A 20,557-nucleotide genomic window follows, 5' to 3' on the forward strand; every position below is an offset into this window, starting at 1 on the left:
TTCTGGGAAACCAAGCACAGCAATAAAGTTTGCATACATACAAACAGCCCCACCACCTATACAAATGTACTTACATACATATGTATGCTCATACACATACAAGCACATACATACACACATATTTAAATCCACCAGGCATACATGAGGACACATACACACATACATGTGTACATAAACATAGACACATATATACATGCACATACATTCAAACATAGAGACATATACATACACGGCCACACACAGTCATGCATGTATACACATGAAGAGAAATGTACACATATGCAGACACAGACACACATACACGTGCGCACGCGTGCTCATCTTCAGATGACACAAACCGCAGATGGACAATGTCTGGGGAACCGCAGCATACTAAACAAGCATCCTCCACCATCGCTCCCTAACAATATAGAAAGCAGCTACTTTGCATAGCATTTGCATTGCATTAAGTATTATAAAGCACCAGACAGGATTTAACATCCACAGAAGGAAGTGCGTAGGCTCCGTGCTTTATAGGACATTTCACATGTGGACCACGAACATCTGCAGGCTTCGGTACCCAAGGGGGCCCTGGAACCCGTCTCTAGCAGATTCAGAGGGACAATTGTGAATCTTTGGAAAAAAGCCCTATTGTGGCAGGAAGAAGAACAGAAGCAAATCGACACAGCCAAGAGCATGAAGTAAGAGACATATGCAGACACACGCCACAGAACCACACATGTGTCACCCAGGAACATAACATTTGGAGGCTCCCAAAACAGGGACACCCAGAGGGCTGTGTGTGGCATTTGACCAGAGTCATAAAAACAAGCGAACATACAAATAAAAAAACAAAACAAAAAACCCAAGCCTGTGGGAAAGACTTGGAGAAATGACAGAGTAAACCTGGATGTACTGCGTGACCCAAAGGGGTTTCCTATTCTGTCTTCAGGGAGCTATAGCAGATTGAACTCCACCATGTTGTGTAGGTTCATATTCTAAAGGACACTGAAGGACTGCGGTCGGTCGGTGGCATCGGGGGACAATCCTCTGTCTAGTCCAATGAGCTTGGCTGGGACCATTCTCAGGAGACAAGGCACCTACCTTCTGGTCGAAGCTGTCAGGGGTCAGGTAGAAGTTGTGGAGGGGGACGAAGTAGTCCTCAAGGAGGCCCAGAAGCAGAACCAGGTACACGCCATCTGCAAACTTCAGAGAAAACTCAGTGACAATTCTGGGTCATGTGTGGGCTGGACAGACACCCTGCATGTGTGTAGGAAGGTGTGGGAATGCCCACAAGCTACAGTGCCCACCCCAGGACCCCATCCCCACTCAGCACTCCCACCCTGCACTGAGAACTCTCAGCAGAGCTCAAGGGAAGAGGTCCATGCCCTAGTCACCCACAGGAGGGGACCAGGGGTTCAGAAGAAAGGGCTCTCACTCTTGACACCCATACTCCTCCCTGAGCAAGCCATAGAGGGGCAACAGCTCTCCTTCGCAATGGTAGCAATGGGCCCCTCAGATATAGAATACAAAATTGGCCAACTTAACCAGTTTCAAACAATTTGAATCTTTAGATTTATTTTATGTGTATGAGTGTTCTGCCTGCATGTATGTATGTGCTCCATGTGTGTGCCTGGTGCCCATAGAGGTTAGAAGAAGATATCGGATCCCCTGGAACTAAAGTTAAAGCTGTGAGCCGCTATGTGGGTGCTAGGAATTAGACTCGGGTCCTCAAGAGGAACAAGTGCTTTGCTCTATCTCTTCGGCCCTTAAATTTTTAGTATGTGTGTGCACACATATACCACAGTTCACATATGGAGTTCAGAGGACAAGTCTCCTTCCACCATGTGGGTCCTAGAAGTTGACCTCAGGTCATTGCCTTAACCTGGTGATGGGCCACTTCACCAGCCCCCCATCTTTGCTGCTTTCAGGTGTTGCAGTAGCGTGAAGAACATCCATACTGCCATGCATGGCCACCACCAATCATCTCCATTAAACACTGATTGCCTGGGAACCCCCACACTCCTTCCTCTGTTATCGTTGTTATTATTATTATTATTTTATTGTTTTATCATGTATCCCAGGCTGGCCTCAAATTCAAATTGATCCTCCTGCTCCAGCTTCCTGTGTGCTAGCATTTGGGATTTGGTTTTAGGTTTGTATTTTGGGGGTTGTTTGTTTTGTGCATGTGTGCATGTGTGTGTTGTATTGTGTGTGTTTGAGTACACCTATAGGCAAGCATACAGAGGTCAGAGGGCATCAGGTGTCCTCCTATATTGCTCTCAGCTTTATTCCCTTGAACCAGGGTTTCTCACTGAACGTGGAGCTCACCACTTTCAGCTCGTTTGGCTGGCCAGGGAGCCCTACGGATCCTCCTCTCTGGCTCCCCATGGCACTGGGGTTACAGGTGCACATGACCACACCTGAATTTTTTTCCTGGGTGCGGGGGACTTGAACTCAGGTCTTCATATTTGTATATCATGTGCTCTGGCTCATTGAACACCCCCCACCCCCAGCCAGTTCTTTTTTTTTTTAAACAGGTTCTCACTCTAGCCTTGCCTGGTCTGTAATTTTCAGCCATTGTCCTGCCTCAGCCTCCCAAGTATTGATATGAGGAACATATACCATCAGCCCCCATATCCTTTCTACCTCTGTTGACTTTTTTCTTGACTAACTATTTTAACTATGGCTCTCTGTACACCTTTGCCACTCAGACAGCTGGCAGTATCACTACTGGGCAAGCAATGTTCAGAACTCCTGAATTTGACTATATTTTTTTATTTTTAAATTTATTTTGTGTATGAGTGTTTTACCTGCAAGTATGTATGTATGTATAAATGTATGCATGTATATATGTATAAGCACAATGTGCATGCCCATTGTCAATGGAAGTCAGAAGAGGGCCCTGGATCCTCCGGAACTGGAGTTAAAAATGGTTGTGAGACACTGTGTAGGTGCTAGGAACCAAACCCGGGTCCTCTACAAGAGTAACAACTGCTCTTAACTACTGAGCCATCTCTCTAGCCCCTTTGATAATCTTTTAATTACATTATTTATTAGGTGAGTGTATAAGTGCACACATACACATACATGCCATGGCACACATGTGGAAGTTAGAGCACAGTCTATGGGGGTCGGTTCTCTCCCTCAACCATTCGGGTCGTGGAACCAAACTCAGGTTGTCAGGCTTGGCAGCAAGGATCTTCATCCTCTGAACCATTTTGCTGGTCCCTGAATCTCGCTCATTAAAAGCTTATTAAAACAGAAGGTAGCTTTGGGGGTCACCGGACATATTTGAACTTCAAAACACATGGCCAGTGGATGGCAGGCACACCACAGAATCCCTCTACCATTAGAAGGACACACCAGTCAGACTTTGAAGATTTCCAGACGGACTCCTGGAGAGGCAGGAGCAGTTAGGACACCCCAGAGGCCGTCAGTTTCCAGGGACTAGCACCTCCAAATATACAAATGAGAGCATGAAGGGGGGGGGTACCCCTTTAAAAGCTTAGATCCTTTCAACCCAGCCCTCCACTGTCCTGAGGGTCTTTGGAGACTCCCGCCTGACAGCATTTAAATGGAAAAGGGAACATCACAAATATCTGATTTTGAGACCCAGGAGCTTGGGGGGGAAATGCCTTTAAGAAGTAAAAGGCATAAAGTCATTTGTGAGAGGGAAACAGGGCCAGTCACCAAGCACAGACTTAATAGGATGCCAGTGATGGCTAAAGCAGACCTTGACTAGTTTACACTGTGTGACAGGGAAGAAAAAGAACAATGAGCAAAAGTGCAGATTTCCCCCTGGTCTAAGTTGCTCTGACTGATGAGTCCTGCGGGGCCACATAAGAAGGGGGCTGCCGTGGATATGGGGCAGCTGACCACACAGCCGATGCCAGCTTCCGTGATCAGATCTTCCCAGGCCTCATGGCGCATGCTGCTTTGCTCTTACGCCTCCTCGTCTGCCTCCATTTCTCGATAGATGCTAGCCCCAAGGAAACAGAAAGGTCACTAATAACTGCGGCCAGAACACCTGCCACTCGGCACGCTCGTGAGTGGGAAGTGGTCCAATCCCAGGGCTGCTTTCCGCTAGTGCAGCCTCGCACCTGAAGGCACCTGAGGGAAGGTAATTATTTTAACAGTGCTGGGGAGGGGACCAAGCTCTGCGACTGAGGAGTCTGAGACAGGAGGATCACCAAAAGTTTAAGGCCAGCCTGAGCTACAAAGTGAATCCAAGACCCTGTCTTAAGGAGAGGGAGAGGGAGAGGGAGAGGAAGAGGGAGAGAGAAGGAGAGGGAGAGAGAGGGAGAGGGAGAGAGAGAGAGAGAGAGAGAGAGAGAGAGAGAGAGAGAGAGAGAAGAGGGAGAGAGAATGAATATGACAGAAAAGTGAAATAGCTTCAGACAGAGACATCCATCTCTCGCAAAAAGATGCCCAAACGTATTTAGGGAGGGAAAAAACACAACACATTACAAACCAGCTGTCCAGTGCGATCGACTGCTATTAAGGAGAGTGTGCTGTTTTATGCATGAACACTTTGAAAGAGACCCAGGCAGAGTTGGGGGAGGGGTGGGCAGTAGGAAGGGAGAGACACAGCTTTTCACGTTAGCTTCCCAGGCTCCAGGAAATCGAAAGTGTCACGCAGCAAGTACCGCATGAGCAAACAGCTATGGATAAGCGCTGCTTTTGCAAATCATGGGTACGCGTGTGCACACACGCACACATACACAATCTGCTCCCTTAGGCAGACCACACTGCATACACCCAGAATCCCCAGGAGGAGGGCTTGGAACAAGCCCCGGAGTGCAGTGGGGTGATATACTACGGTGACTTCTGTTTGTTTTCCTTATCTTCATTTTCAGACATTTCTGCGATGAACCTGAATTACTTTTTTAATTAGAAAAGCAAATGAGAGAAGTTAAGGAAAGGGAAAGTAATAGAAGAAAACGCCCAGGGGTTTAGGAAGGATCAGCCACGCATTAGGGATGTCTGCGCTGCTCAGGAATCAGACTCAGAACTCGAGCACACAACTAAGCCGGGGAGAATTCTGTGGGACCCGCAGGGCTTGTGTGCTTCGAGACTGTCTCCACGATGGCGCCCTAGCTGGATGGCAGAGCATATGAGATACATATGGAGGAAGTGTTTTGTCCCTATTCCCCAAGTGGATGATTATTTTATTTCTATTCTTGTAGGCCGTATGATGTTTGGGGCCGGCAACCAGTTCGTGTCCCAGTGCGTATATAGTCACATGACAACTTGCAGGAGTCAGTTGTGTCCTTCCACTATGTGCATCCCTGGGGATCAAACTCAGGTCATTAAGTTTGCTTGGCAATCACCTTTACCAGCTGAGCCATCTCCCTGGCCCCAGGTTGGATGGGGCTTTGTTCCCATGCTGCCACAGGACCAAATGTGAGGCTGCAGCAGAGGGCACAGAATGTTCTAGACCCAGAGACTTTTGGAGCAAATGGCCCTGTGGCAGGATGGGATGGAGTCTTGGGGGTGGATAATAAAGTTGAACTGTCTCTCTCAAAAATAAACTCGAATTCTAATCCCTAGACTCTGTGCACATGACTCCATTTGGAAACAGGGTCGCTGCTGCATTTGTGCCATTAGGGTGGGCTCTAATCCAGCACGATGTTTCTCTGCTCTCAAGCATCCATTTCTAGACACTAACTCTGGGGGAGCAGACAGGGTGGGGGTGGAGGGCACGGAGAGCTGTGTGCTGACTGCAGATGCACAGGCGCAGAGATGCGGACACAGGAGGAGGCCACAGAAGATGGACGTAATACATCTATGGGTCCAAGAACACCAAAGCCCGCCTGCAGGAACACAGCAGAAACCACAGAGGGGCTGGGAAGGAGCTAAACTGTAACTCTGTGCCCGCACTGTGACTCTGGACCCGAAGCTTGCAGAGCTCATGGCTCCAGCCTTCGGTCTCTGCCTGCCAGGGCTGCAGGAAGCAGAGAGTCTGAGCAGCCAGCTCAGTCGGGCGGAAACAATGCTGTGGGCTACATACTGGAGGCTCCCCCTGAGAGAGACAAGGTGGTCCCACTGGCTTCCGCACCCTACCTGAGTCGAGAGGTACTAGAAACCCAGGCCAGAGGGACCCTCCACCGAAGCCTGCCTACCTGGGTCTCCAGGTCCGTCACCTCCAAGTTCAGCTTATTCAGGTGCTTGTTCACAAATGTGATGAGAGACTGTCAAAGCAGAGAAGCAAAGGCCATATCAGCAACCTTCTGCAGAATTCCCCCAGCCCCCAACATGGCGGGCTGAGACCCTCCAGACCCTCCTCTGTGTATCAGACACCATACTCTTAAGCAAGGCCTAGTCTTAATGGCACAGTGCCAACAGGGATTGAGCTGTCCAGTCTACATGACCCTATTGTAAAAGAGCCACAGCATGCTACACATTGCTGAGGGCGGTCTCAACATACAAGGCAAACCTTAGAAATTCCAAACACCTTTCATCCCATCTCAGCCTGCCTTGGGTCTGCAGAGAGTCTAGGCAGAGTCTACACAGGTCCCATGAAGGGTGGCGATGGGGGCCGGGGCGTGGGGGGGGGGATCTACCTTCTTCACAAGGTTGAGCTTGTCCGGTGCATGGTCGAAAAGTGTGTCGAAGGCATCACGCTCTGCCACGACATGCAAGAGAGAACACAGAGGGGAGTTCTGGAGAGGACTCTGCTGCCCTTGGTTCTGAAAACAGCCACCCTGACCCCTCGGGATGTTCTGCCTGGGGCTTTCAGCCTGTTCTATCCCTCTAGTTTCTGCCAGAGCAGAGGAACCTGAAAACTGGCATTGCCCGAGTGTAAGACCGGGATCATGATGTGAACCAAGGGTGAGTGGGGCTTTCTCAGACTCTTAACTATCTGTGAATCTTTGGGCATGGAAGAGTGGGTCACACATGGCACCTACACACTCCCACTGAGCTCCTGAAGCATCCTTGTCTCTCCTAAGATCTACCACTGCCTGTGAATCTTACCACTTCTCCACTTGGTCAGGTCTGCAGTTCCCATGCCTGGTCTACTTCCCCTTCCCCCACAGCTTCCAGGGCAACTGGCCTCTTCCCCATCAGCATCCAGACTCTACAAGTGCAACTGGATGTCCTCTCACCCTCTTCTCACTCCGACACTGTGGTCCATCCTCTCTTCCCAGGCTCTACAAAACAGTCTCTCTGCAGCCCGAGGTACAGCCCTGTACAGGGCCTTTAATACAGCCTCTCTGCCCCCAGGTTGCTCTCCAAGGTCACTTCCTCTGAAGGACTCCACAGGAAAGCATCCGAGCCCTTGGTGTCCTCTGCAGGATACCTGCAGGCAGCCTATTCCTCCCTGAGAACCCCAACACCTCTTTCTTTCCTGGTGAACCACAACCTGTTCTGTCGCATGTGCAAGCTGCCACCCCAATCAGCACAGAAGCACCCCATCCTTCCCTACTTGATTAAGGTCAATAATGGACAGAAGCCTTGCAAAATTAGTAAATGGAAAAAAAAAAAAAACAAGTTGGCAAAGAGGAAACCCTGGAACCCTGAAAACCCCTCCCTTCTCACAAATGGACACCCCCAGTCCACCAAAGCTGACAGAGAAAAATTTTTTTCTTAATCTGAAAATCTGCCTGTGTCTCCGGCTCAGGACCCAAGCACTCCTGTGTCTGTGGGTGGCCTGGGGCTCACTGTAACACTGTGGCTCACCCCTGGGGGCAGATGGAAGATGCTAGTGAGAGATGATGACACATGAGTTTGTGTGAACTACATGTGACAAACAGAGCACTCAGAAAAGCCCACTCTATGCAAATGAACCAAAATATCCTTGCTATGCAAATGAGGGGAATGCTGGCTCTAAGGTAACAGGAAGCCTAGCTCTGCAAGCTGGAGGCCTCACTTCCTCCCTTGAAAGTGAATCGTTCCTTAGGAAAACCGGCAGCTCTGGCTACAACTCTGTGTCTCTCTGTCCTTTGTTCAGGGACAAGAGAACCCAGAACCCCTCCAGAGGGGCCCTCTGAACCTCTCTATCTGCCAATATTTGAAAGAAGTAGGAGACACACGTCTTTAGGAAAGATGACTGCAGCCCAGGTCAAAGCAGAGGCCTGAGGGCTCCAGGGCCAACAGAGCGCTGCCGAGGGAGGGGAAACCCAGGAAAGGACCTAGGTCCTGACCTCTGTCTGCTTGGTTCTTGGGGCATTGTAGGCTACTGGGACGGAGCCAGTAGAGGCCATCCACTCCCAGCTCCACCATGGTGTCCCAGTGGGAGGAGGTGCACAGGGTGCCTTCTCCCATCTTGGGGGAGGGGGAACACTGAGGAGGAAGGAAGGAGGAGAATGAAGAAGACTAGGGTGAGCTGAAAAAGCCAGGGCGCCAGATGGTTTAGAGGAAGCCTTCCTACCCACCTAGCCCCAAGAGGAAATTGCCAGAGATTCAGGCCAGGGTAGGGTCTGGAGACATCTCCATCCAAACTGGGGCCTCGTTGTAAGCCTTGAGGAAGGGGAGAGGCTAAATGAAAAGAGGGAACCCTGTGTGTGTGCATGTGTGCATGTTGGAGTAAGCGTATGTGTCTGTTGGGGGAAGGGAGGCAGCTCCTTCCCCCCAGAGTCGGTGGGGACAAAAAGCTACCCTCAGTTAGCGCCAGCTGTCACTCTCCGCCACAATCAGCTAAGTCAGATTATCCCCTGGAAAACAATCTGTAAAGGGGCAAAAGGAGCTTAGTCCTCATGAAGCAGCGCAGCCCAGTAAAGCCGCTTAGGCAAAGCCCCAGGAGCCAAGACGCTTGACGTCACTGGTTTATTTAGCCGGGCCACCGCTGGGCTGGCAGAGTGCTATGTGGGCGGCTGCTGGGCGCCTCCCACGCTGGCTGCTCACCTGGGCCTAGTGGAAGCATCAGAGTGTATCCTGTGGCCAGGAGGGACCAAGGGCTCTAAACAGGGTTTGGGGGGACCGGGCAGAGCTGGGTTCATATTCTCACTGTGTGACATGAAAGCCCACAGACTTCAGGCCACTTCCGTAGCCAAAGGGTTTCTTCTTTTGTAAGTAGGAACAACCCAGTCCATCAGCCCACCACCCTGGTGAGCATCAAGAGATGGGATGGGGCCCGGGGACAAGTCCAGCCATCAGGCATGTCTGGGTCTCCACAATTTCCCTCTTGTGCTGGGGAAGTTACTAGTTGGGAGGGGCACAGACAGAAGGGTCCCAGATCTGCCTGGAGCCTCACTCAGTCTACTTCAGACTAAAGGTTCTCCCCAGTCCACATCTCTGAGTCCCCTTGAAAGCAAAGGCTAAAGCCATAGTGAGTCACACATCCACCCAGTATCAGGAACCCAGGACAGGGTTGGGGGTTCCTATTTCTCTGTCCTGCAGCCCCTGCTCATAACGCTCAGCTTCTGGGCTTTGACTAGCTCTGTCAGGCTGGTCTCTGGCAGCACCCCAGTGTGTATGTGTGGACAAAAGGTTAGAGTCATGGAGGAATGGAAGAAAGGGCCTCGAAGTTCAAGCCGGGCTTGCTGGAGTGATCAGAAGGGGAATGGCATGCCCGGTGGAGTGAACAAACCGTGCAAAGAGAAACTTGAGAGCCCGGAGTTAATTTAAGAGCAGGGTGGCCCGGGAGGGAGGCTGACAGGAGCTACAGGGTTCAGTGTGGCATCCTGGGTACACGCTGACCAGGGGGTGTGAACCCCAGGTCAGAGTCTGAGCACGGGTTCTACTGGAAAGGGAAAGGGGGGGAGACTGAGTCACAGCAAACTGAGCGTGGGATGAGGGAGCTGCTTCCGTTTCTTGCCCATCCCATCCTGACAGCATCAGAAAGGGCTCCTGAGTGGGGGAACTGGGGAGGAAGGGCCACCAGCTAGAGAAAAGGCAACTGGCAAAGCCGTTGCTATGGAGACCAGGCTCTAACCTCCCAGCTCCCAGGAGACTTGTTTCCAGGGAGAGGAAAAAACCTGCTCCCACCTCAGCCAGGACAAGACGATGATGGGAAGTGGCTGGGCACCCCTTTTTCTGCTGGAAAGATGGAAGAGGGGCCAGAGAGGAGCTGCTCCCTCTGCTCACAGCACTCGAAGGCCAAGCAGGCTGCGGGAACTGGTTCCAGCAAGGATCAGCCTAGGAGGGTCAGCATGCTGTCTCGGACCCTCTTCACAAGAGACAGGGTTTAGGGAGGGCCGCTGAGACCATGCAGCCTGGGGGTGACTACAGACTGTCCTGGGGCAAGGGAACTCACACCAACACTGAGGCTCCAGGGAGTAGGGCTGACGGATGATTATAAACACAAAGAAGACAACCCGAGAGTAGAGGACCAGTGTATACTGGTTGGTGGGCAGGGGATCCCTGGTGAGTGACAGCCAAGCCAATGCAAGAGGGAGCCGTGGGGTAACTGAGAAGGGGGGGCAGCTCAGCCGGAGAGCAACGGAACTGAGGAAGCCACAGGGTGAGGCCTAGATACTCAGGAGGTAAAATAACCAAAGAGGCCACAGGGAATGCGATGTCTAGGACATCCTTAGAGGCCACTGCAGGGACTGTGGACTGTAAACAGATATATGACAAGGGGTGTTTGGGGACCTTCCTCCCTAGCAGTGTGCAAAGAAGCTGAGGGCTCGGTGGAAATCCACGTGGCAGAGGGCACTGTGGTAGCAAAGGCAGTAGTGTGACAAGACCCTGGCAGGGCACTGAAGCCAGATGTGCCCAGAAATCTTGTGTCACTCACTCCCCACCAAGAGGATGCCTGGGAGTCCAGGGACTCGCTGCACTGAAGCTAAGGCTGTCAGACGTGTAACTAGGAGACCTCTTTGCGTCAGCAGAAGCACAAGGCGGGGGCGAAACTAATTGCCTGTCACTAGCTAATAGCCTGTTTCATCTTACGCCAGAGCATGTGAGAAGTGAAGTCAGTACAGCCTCCGAGGCCTCTTATGGCCTCGGATGTCCCCAGCGCTGCGGCTGAGTTCGGTGCACCTGGCTTTCCCCTTGGGAGCCACACCCTGTGTGCCTTGCCAGGTGTTCTTCCCAGCTGCCAGGGCTCCCAAGATACCGGCACGGCCCAGGCTCCCCTCCCCACAACCAAACCAACTCTTTCAAATCCTCTGAACCTGAAACAGGGCCAACCCAAACACAGAAGTGACAGCTCCACACTCAGAGGCATCTCATTCCCCCTCGTTTGTCATCTTCCCACCTCTGGCCTCTGCATCCTCAGGGGAGGTGATAGGGGAACATGGCTCAAAACCAGCCTGCACCTGCATACCACCAGGGGTCCTGCGTGGACCCACGTCTGCCTCCACCCTGCCTCTTTTTCACAGACTGGATAGAGGCTCCCTTCTGCCTTCTTTTATTTGGGTTTAATAACAATGACATTACATGTTAGGATGGAAATAGGAGAGCTAAGCTGCGTTATCAAAATGTTGAAACGCCCGTGGATTCTCCAAGCAGCCATAGCACCTGTCCATTGGAGAAGGCTCAGGGCCACATGACTGCGGCTTTCTCTCAGACTTAAGACCTTCCAGGCCATCAGAGCTGGGTCTGCTCTCCACAGGGGTGACTCACATCCTTAGACCCTCCAGATTAGAGAAGGGCGCTCTGTGGGGTTGTGGAGGAGGCACCTGAACCCCAAGGATTCCCCAGGGTCAGGCACACATCTGGAACTGAGCTGGGAGCTTCCAGCTGGCTTCTGTTTTCCTCCCCTCCTTGCTGGCTGGAGAACACCATTGTGGTCAAGGACTTTCTGTTTTGAACTGCCCACATTAGCCTCCCTCCCTAAGCCGGGAGCCAGGCTTCTGCTTCCCAGGGTTTAAAAGCTCTCCTGCACAGGTGTTTGGTTCCTTTGTCTGCCCTCTCTTGCCCAGGGGACAAGGTCAGGTGAGAGGGTAATCACCTCCTTTTCTCCCTCCCTCCCTAAAGGTAAGCTAAAGACATTCTCCAGGCTGGCACTCCTCCCTCCCTTCAACCTCACCCCTCCTGCCCACGGTGACAAGCATGACCTTGAGAAGCCCAGATCTTTCTGGCTGGACCCTGCGTGCCCACAGGTCTCAGCACGTCCCATCCCAAACCAGGGTACTTACCAAACCGGCCCATCATGATCCTGGAAACAAGAACAAAGAGTCAGATGGTTATTTGGGCCAAGTCTTAAGAAGGGGACGGGTAGAGCCAACCAGACCCCAGCACCCAGCCCCAGGGCCCCCTGGTGAGGGGCATGCACAGATGACTGACATCAGCACACGAATGACAGCAAACTGCCCTCTTTCCTGACACAGTGACCACCATGGTATGCCATTTGGAGGGGACAGACATAATGGATCATGGGACATAGGAGTATATTGATACTGGTCAAATTGTCTCACAGCCGTACCCATCAGATAGAGCAGTGTTTCTCAGTCTGTGAGTTGTGTGCCCTTTGGGGGCCCCAATGACCCTTTCCCAGGTTCACAGATCAGACATTTTGCCTATCAGATACTTACGATTCATAACAGCAGCTAAATTACAATTGTGCAGTAGCAACGAAGTAATTTTATGGTTGGGGTCACCACAACGTGGGGAACTGTATTAAAGGGTTAAATGTGTTAGGAAGGGTGAGAACCACTGGGCTAGAGGGTGAGGATGGAAGGAGTCTGGAACTTTGGGCTAGAAAAGCCATTTGCTTAAAGCTTAATGAGCCGTTGTGAGAACTTGGAAAATAATGCTGGGAAACCCCACTGGTGAAGTTTTGGAGGGAATTTTGAGAGTTCCTCGAAGACTCCGTGGGGCTTTTTTTATTTTTACTTGTTGCTGTTCTGCCTGTATGTATGTCTGTGTGGGCGTGTTGGATCCACGACCTCTGCCTCAGTGTCTATCTCCAGGTTCCCTCCTTGAGTTCCCGCCCTGACTTCTCTCAATGGTGAGACTACAGCTGGAAACTGGAGTAAGCCATTTCCCCCCTCAGGTGCCTTTGGTCACGGTGTTTATCACAACCATGGAAAGAAAACTAAGATAGTTTGGCTGCAGCTAACCCAGCCACCATGAGTCATGGTCCTGGAGCCAACTTCCAGCTGCCACCCACATGTCCCCTACCTGAAACTAAGAGATGCATTCAGTCCCTAGGCAGCAACCTCTAGGGCAAGGGCTTGGGCTCCGTCTCAGTAAATACTTACTGGAAAGACCCACTATGTGCATGAAATAAAGACACAGAACCAAACACCCTGAACCTGGACCTGGCCAGAGTTTCTCCTCCACAGCTCAGAGCGGGTAACAAGGAAGATCGTGAAAGACTACGGGAATGGTAAGGCCATTCACTCCTTCCAGCTGGCAAGCTGGAAGGGCTTCCTGGAGGGAGAGCCCTCTGGGAAAGACAGAGGGAAAATAGGAGCCAAGTGTTAACAGTGTGCCCAGTGTAGCATGCATAACTTGGATCCCAGTACTCAGGAGGCAGAGGCAGGCAGATTTCTGTGAGTTCAAAGCCAGCCTGGTCCACATAGTTAAGACCCTTTCCCAAAAAAAACAAACAAACAACAACAACAGAAAAAAAAAACCCAATAACCTCAGGCCTGTGCATCCCCAAAGGTATGTGCACCAGAGAGGATACAGACAGGATATAGCCAGAGGTGCACAGCAAGGATGTTGATGGACCATTGTAGTTTTGGCAGGCACCTGATGCTCTACTTATCCATCAGGGCCGCTGTGGCCACAAGGATGGGGGTGGGGGTGGATAAAAGAGAGTAAACTCCAGGTCAGATAAGAGGATGACAGCAGACAAGGGACTAGAGACATCTCAGCTCCTCCTTTGGCTACGTAGAAGAGTCTGGCATCCAGCAGAAATGGCTCAACTCAAGTGTCCCCATCCCTGACTCCAGGGTGCTCCTGCCCCTGGAAACACCACAATGGGCACAGAACCTCCCAAGTTCTCCCTCTGTCTGATCTTTCATCCCAACTGTCTCCTTGTCAGCCCTGGAACAGATGAACCATGTCCTCCACCTGCCCTGCTCTTCCATGACCAGCTTTGGCAGGTACACAGCAGGCCTCTGGAGTGCTGGGCACAGATGGTGGGCAGTTAGGAGGGCATCGGCCAAATCTCTCTCCACTTTCAGGTTTTGCCCCTGATGACTGTAGAACCCCCAACACCTCTTGCTGACTTCTCTGGTCCCCTTCGCCCTGTGCAGACTGTGCTTCAGCTACTTCCCACAGCCATACAGGCCCTGGCCACTCCAGGTCATTAGGTGGAGTATGTTCTCCCAAATCCCTATCTCAGAATGACCCACAGAGAAAAGGCACCGGTCAGGAATCCAGGATGGGGCCAGGATGAGGGTACTCAGCCTCTCAGAACACGGGGGAAAGAGAGCTGAAACTCAGCCCGTGAGGAGGAAAGGCAATATGAGAAGCTCCCTGGGTCCATCAGGACATGGGAAGCCCTCGGATGCAGATACCACAGGACCCATCATACAGCAAGGTTAGCAAACTGCCTGCCTGAGCCCATTCACATGGCTGTCTGCAGGCTTGTCAGGGGTGGTATCTCAAGTCAGACCACCAAGCCCCCACCCGGCTGTGCATTCCCGGGACTCACCCTTCTGCAGCCACAACACACTCACACCTGACACACACCCCCCCAGCTCCCTGCCCTTCCCCGAGGGCTGCGGGATACAGGACAGAACACACACACACACACATCGCAGGGCACACTGCCATAACTTCTACTCCTCTGGCAGCCCACTCACCATGCCTGAGTGGATTCTGTGCCAGTCAGCTGCTGAAAGGCTATAGACGCACAGCCGTGGCATCTGCGCGAATGGAGCTGGTGAGCTAGCTGACACCAGCAATGCTTTAACTATTGAAACAGGTTTAGTCAGGAGGGGCAAAAGCAGTGAGTGCTTAGGATCTGTCATGGGTGCTGTGGGGACTCACACACGGTGCACTACCTGGTTTGTTATTAGGGTGTAGTTCCTCGAGGCTTCTAAAAATTCTAGCTTTCTCAAAGAGACCAGAAGACTCAACAGTGTCCACCATAGGTCAGTTCTGACTAGTCACATGGCTCCTCCCTCTAAAGGAGCAACTGGTGGTTGACAGATGAAGATTAGGAAACAAGCAAGACATGACAGGCTCCATGGCCATCCTGAGCTAGCACACCTGATACCCCTGACATTCTTTCAAATTTGGGGGCAGGGGGTTGAGACAGGCTTTCTATATGTAGCTTTGGCTGTCCTGGAACTAGCTCTGAAGACCAGGCTGGCCTCAAATTCATAGAGATCCACCTGCCTCTGCCTCCCGAGTGCTGGAATTCATGGTGTATGCCACCACTGCCTGGCTTAGTTTTTTAAAATTGTATGTAATGTATGTGTTGTGTGTGTACACACACACACTTGTGTGCGCAGGGCAGAGACTGACTCATCACCTTGTTTTTTGAGGCAGGGTCTCTCACTGAACCCGGAGCTCACTGATTTGGCTAGACAGGCTGACCAATGGGCTCCAAAATCCTCCTGTCTCTGCCACCCCAGTGATGGCATTACAAACATGCACTATTTTTTTTTAAATATTTATTTATTTATTATGTATACATTATTCTGTCTGTGTATGCCTGCAGGCCAGAAGAGGGCACCAGACCCCATTACAGATGGTTGTGAGCCACCATGTGGTTGCTGGGAATTGAACTCAGGACCTTTGGAAGAGCAGGTAATGCTCTTAACCACTGAGCCATCTCTCCAGCAGACATGCACTACTGCACTTGAATTTTTTTTTGTTTTGTTTTTGTTTTTGTTTTTCGAGATAGGGTTTCTCTGTGGTTCTGGAGCCTGTCCTGGAACTAGCTCTTCTAGACAAGGCTGGTCTCGAACTCACAGAGATCCGCCTGCTTGAATTTTTTTTAAAAATGTGGGTGCAGAGGATTAGTTTCTCACACTCACACAGCAAGCACTTTGCTGACTGAACCCATCCCTTCGGTTCATCTTCTAAAATAAGAAATCAGCCTCCGATGGTAGAGACTGACACAGAAAGCCCAGAAGGAAATGTGTTGAGGAAGGAAGTACACAACAAAAGCATACACCAAGATTAAAGAATATGGAGAAATACAGGCTCCCCCAGGCCAGCGTCCCTGGCTGAAGCCAGAGTCAGGGCCTGGCTCACATGGGGCATGGGTCCCTAAGGGTCAGTTGACATGAGGTACAAAACCCTGAGGGTCAGTCGCCATTCACTTACTCCGTGGTCGTGGTTAACTCCTCTGAGACGTGGCTGGAGTGCAGCAGGCCTTCCCGCTTCTGAAAACCGCAAAGCAAGCAGATCAATGCATAGATCGTGGGGCAGGAGTGGAGTAGCGAGCACCTGCTAACCTCATGGAAAGTCCCCTCACCCTGGGCAGGATGCCAGCCTAGAAAGGGTCACAAACCCAGTGTACTCTTCATGCCCAAGGAAGGTATACTCCGGGTGACCACAAGGGAGACCCTTTCAGTGCCTGTGACTGTCCCCAAATTGTTCGCCATGGTGCCCTGGGATATGGCGACTAAGCAAGGCTCAAGAGAAATGTCCCAGGAAGGACACACCAAATAACGCTCCTATTCTGCAGCTGGGATGGGGAACATGGGTAATCAGGGAGTTCATGAGGCATGCTGGGGAAACACCAGAGGAAGAACATGTGAGCAACGGGCCATACAGAAAGCCCCAAATGCGTCTACCCAGGGCCTCGCAACTTGTTTTTTTCCTTGGTGGCTTTCAATACCGGTGAAAAGAGGCCGCGGAATAATGAGCAGCGATGAACTCTGAAGCTGGGATGAGCGGCACTCTTGAACACGAAAGAGCAGAACAAAGGACTACAGCCATGAACCCGGGACACTAAAGACAGCCAGCAGAAGCCGAACGGGGCCAAGAGGACTGCTTCCTGAAGCCAGGAGCACTGGGAGAAGAAATCCACCTGCCACTTGAAGCCCCACTCACCCCATTAGTGGCGCTTCACCCCAGCAACCTTGGTAAGTACACAGAGGTGCCAGGAGGAGGGCAGAGGGACAGTGGATGCCAACCCAAATACACTGGGACTCTGCGGAGGCCAGCCAAAGAAACCAGAACCTCAGACCCCTGCTTGAAGCTTCTGAAGGACAGAAATCTGTTCTAACCAAAAGCCCCTCACAAGCTTCCCTGATCTGGCCTGCAGGGATCTTGTAGACTCGTTCTTATTAACAAGTAATGGCAGCTGGCGACCTCAGCTTGGCTCACCCCCGGGCCTTGTGCCAACTGATACACAAGAGCCCGCCAAATAAGACTCTAGGTGTTTGGTTCACCTATTTACATGCTAAGCGTGAATGAGGGACCAATTAGTTGCTGGGCATTAGGGAAGTCATTGGTAAACTTAGAGCTGGATAATCGAATGGTTAGCAACATCACACAGAGTTTGTAGGGAAATCAAGAGGCAAAAGCAATCGAGAGCCCAACGCTTCCACTGCTGGGGGTAAGCAAGGTTTGGGCTTCCTGTCTTCCAGCTGTGAAATGCCCCATGTCTCGCTTTGCCCCATCTCAAGTAAGACAGTGGGTTACCTGAGCAAGCATATGGACAGCCCAGAGGATCTCAGGAGAGGCGGAAAGAAGTTCTGAGCAGGGCCTGGGGGGGGGTGACTTCTAAGAAGCTGCCGTCCAGCTGGATTTCCTCACTGAGGTCTCTTCTACTTTGGGCTCTGTGCTAATAGCTCAGGATCCCTGGTCAAGGCACAGCATTCTGGAGGGGACTTGCTGGAAGGGGTCAGACTTTCCAAAAACCCAAGTTTGTCTTGGACCAATGTGTAAGACTGAAAGGAAATACTTGGACAGTGAGCCCACTCAGCACTCTTGGGGCCTGGGGCTGACGTAGGTAGGTTGAGGAACCATTTTTCCCCTGTGTCCTTGGGAAGCCTTTCCCAGCCTGCTGCCTGTGAGCAGGCAGCCAAGACTAGGGCCACAGGAATGGTCCCCCTGGGTCTGCGTCACTCTCGCCGACCACAAACATCCTGATTGGGAAGGAAGCAGGAAGAAATGGCAGGTGATCTTCACTTAATATCAGAAAGGGCCTTCCCAGCAGGATACGACTAAGCTCCCAGGGTAGAAGAGAGGTCAGTATGGCTTCAGAAAACCCAGGCTCAGCCAGGTTGTCATGGACCACAGACCACAGAACAGATAAGTTAAAAATTCAGAGAACAGAATGAAACTGGGCGTCTCCAGTAACGTAAACACCAGCGACACACAGGTCCCAACTGTGACCTCAGACCTTTGCCAGACACAGTGGCTCTTCCAGGCCAAATGGGATTTCCCCATTCAGGGTCCCCACAAATTCAGGCATATGCCCGGCACCCAGTAGGTATTTAATACATTGAAGTCATGCACAGGAACCAAGTCAGGCCAGCATCTGTGTGCTTGAATGCTAAAGCCCAGGACAGCACGCATGGAAAATCTACGCCTTGCCCCATTACCAGGACCCCAGGTCCTGGCTCACTTCTCTAAGTAAATCAAGAGAAATGAACCTAAAAGAAGAGATAATGGGGAATGATGGCTTCTAATACGGAGCAAATGTGGAGAGCCTTTAATTTGGGTGTCTATTTCACTCTGCCGGTCGCAGCCTCCTCCAGTGTGTAATAAGCACATTCAAGGGGATTGGATTCCGACTCGGTGGCTTTGGAGAGAAATGAGCGTTCTTTTCAGAAATCTGGGAAATTAAACCTCAACACCCGTGTGCCACTCTCCAAATCAACGCCATTGTTCCCTCTCCAATCATTTCTCAAAGAGCCAGGGTGAGATATGCATTTTATCAAGAGGGAAAAAATACAAGGTAGCCTCTCGGGATTGGGGGAAAGGGCTGGAAAACTACAAGAAGAAAAAAGAGGCAGCTTGCCTCGCCAGCAGAGAGATGGGCGGGCGAAGAGACGGCCCAGTGTACTCACCCGGACGACCACCACCTGCACGGTGACATGCTCGGGAAGGTGGATGGGGGCCCTGAAGTGCATGGCCAGGGAGACGAGGAGGTGAAGGATGGACACCAGGTTCTTCCCGTGGATAGCTTTGGGAGGAGGGGGAAGAAAGAGCGGCCTCGGGTCAGATGCTGTAGAGAACAGGGGACCATCACGAGGGCGGGTCTCAAGGAGACCTCTGGGGGAGGATGAAAGGACCTCAGATAGGGAGGCCTCAGAGGGCTTCTGCCTGCTTCTGCCTGGCTTCCCTCTATTTTTTCTTGTTGGCTCAAGGCCACCTGACAACCATGTTCTTTTTATTTTATTTCATTTATTTATTTTTGGCAGAATCTCACTCTGTAGTCCTGGTTGGCCTAGAACAGCTGACCTCAAACACACAATGATCCACCTGCCTCAGCTTTCCAAGCACTAAAATTAAAGGTGTGTGTGTGTGTGTGTGTGTGTGTGTCACTGTGCCTGGTTTGGGCAGTGACTTTTAAAAGCCTCGTGTTCTTTAAAGCAGAGAGTTGCAGGTTGCAGGGAGACGGGGCAGGTCATAGCCGCATACACAAGAGGAACACATGTCATTATCATTGGCACTAGGCAAACTTCTGCCACTATATGATCAGCTGTCCACATGGGGGTGATTGACAAGGGTAGGGGCTGCTCTGTGTCCCAGTCAGTCCTGGCTGCCTGCCCTGGCTCTCGCTGAATAGAAAGCTCCAGGCCAGGTGATAGCGAAGCTGTGGAGGGGTTTTCAGCTCTTAAGGCACTTCCTACCCATAGCCCCAGCACCTGAGTTAGAAGGATAGGTCTACCCAAAGTCATGCCAAGAAACCAGGGGCAGGGCCAACCCCGTCCCCACAGCCACGATCTGGGATCTCTACGCAGGGCCCAGAGCCCTGGCCCTGAAGGCCACATCACACCTGCCTTGCAAGGAGCCAGAGGAGGTGGGGACATGGCAGGACAGAAGCCATCAGCTTTTTCAGCCAGCTCACCCCCTCCTGTTCTCTCTGAACTAAGAACTGTGAGGCCACAAACCCCTCAAGTCCTCTGACACATGACATTCCTGAGCTAGCAATGGGCTCCTTGGCACCTGCTTCAGTAGGCCACCCCCACGTGGGTTCACTTTGTGCCACTACACTGGGTGTTTGGTGGCAAGTCCCAGCAAAAAAAATTCTTGGACCAGGCATATAATCCCAGCATTCAGAAAGTGGAGCCAGGAGAATAGGCCAGCCTTGGGTACATATTGAGTTCAAGGCTAGCCTGGGCTACATGAGCCTCTTAAAAACAATACAAGGTCTTAGGGGACGTCTCCATCCATAAAATATTTGTCACACAAGCATGAGGACTCAAGTTGAAGTTTTAAAAAAGCCACCTGTAATAGCCCATGCTAGTAATCCCAGCACAGGGTAGTTGGGGACAGAGAAGCCTGAGTTCACTGGCCAGCCAGCCCCGCCTCACCAGTGAGCTGCAGGTCTCAGTGAGAGGCCCTACCTCAAAACAGACAAGGGTGCACCCCTTGCAGTCCTGCGGTCTCACTGAACATGGCGGACAATGAGGACTATTGAGACCTCAAGAACAATGGCAATGGGTTTCTGATCCTACTGCACGTATTGGCTTTGTGGGAGCCTAGGCAGTTTGGATGCTCACTTTACTAGACCTGGATGGAGGAGGGTGGTCCTTGGACTTCCCACAGGGCAGAGAACCCAGATTGCTCTTTGGGCTGACGAGGGAGGGGGATTTGATTG

The 20,557-nt window shown here is 51.5% G+C and overlaps 1 protein-coding gene across 1 annotated transcript in view; it reads right to left on the minus strand.

The window, feature by feature from the left end:
- Positions 1 to 20,557, minus strand: part of Parvb (parvin beta) — an 82,227-nt gene that overhangs the window by 5,940 nt on the left and 55,730 nt on the right. Inside the window, exons 6-11 of the mRNA XM_050127815.1 lie at positions 18,801 to 19,130; positions 16,102 to 16,160; positions 12,006 to 12,025; positions 6,546 to 6,607; positions 6,105 to 6,173; positions 1,084 to 1,185 (exon numbers count right to left, since the gene is read on the minus strand). Of these exons, the coding sequence (XP_049983772.1) occupies positions 1,084 to 1,185; positions 6,105 to 6,173; positions 6,546 to 6,607; positions 12,006 to 12,025; positions 16,102 to 16,160; positions 18,801 to 19,130 (642 nt within the window). The remainder of the gene's footprint in view (positions 1 to 1,083; positions 1,186 to 6,104; positions 6,174 to 6,545; positions 6,608 to 12,005; positions 12,026 to 16,101; positions 16,161 to 18,800; positions 19,131 to 20,557) is intronic.

Source organism: Alexandromys fortis, unplaced genomic scaffold (genome assembly GCF_014885135.2).
Source record: "Alexandromys fortis isolate MF-2015 unplaced genomic scaffold, M_Fortis_MF-2015_v1.1 scaffold_28, whole genome shotgun sequence".
Taxonomy (NCBI): domain Eukaryota; kingdom Metazoa; phylum Chordata; class Mammalia; order Rodentia; family Cricetidae; genus Alexandromys; species Alexandromys fortis.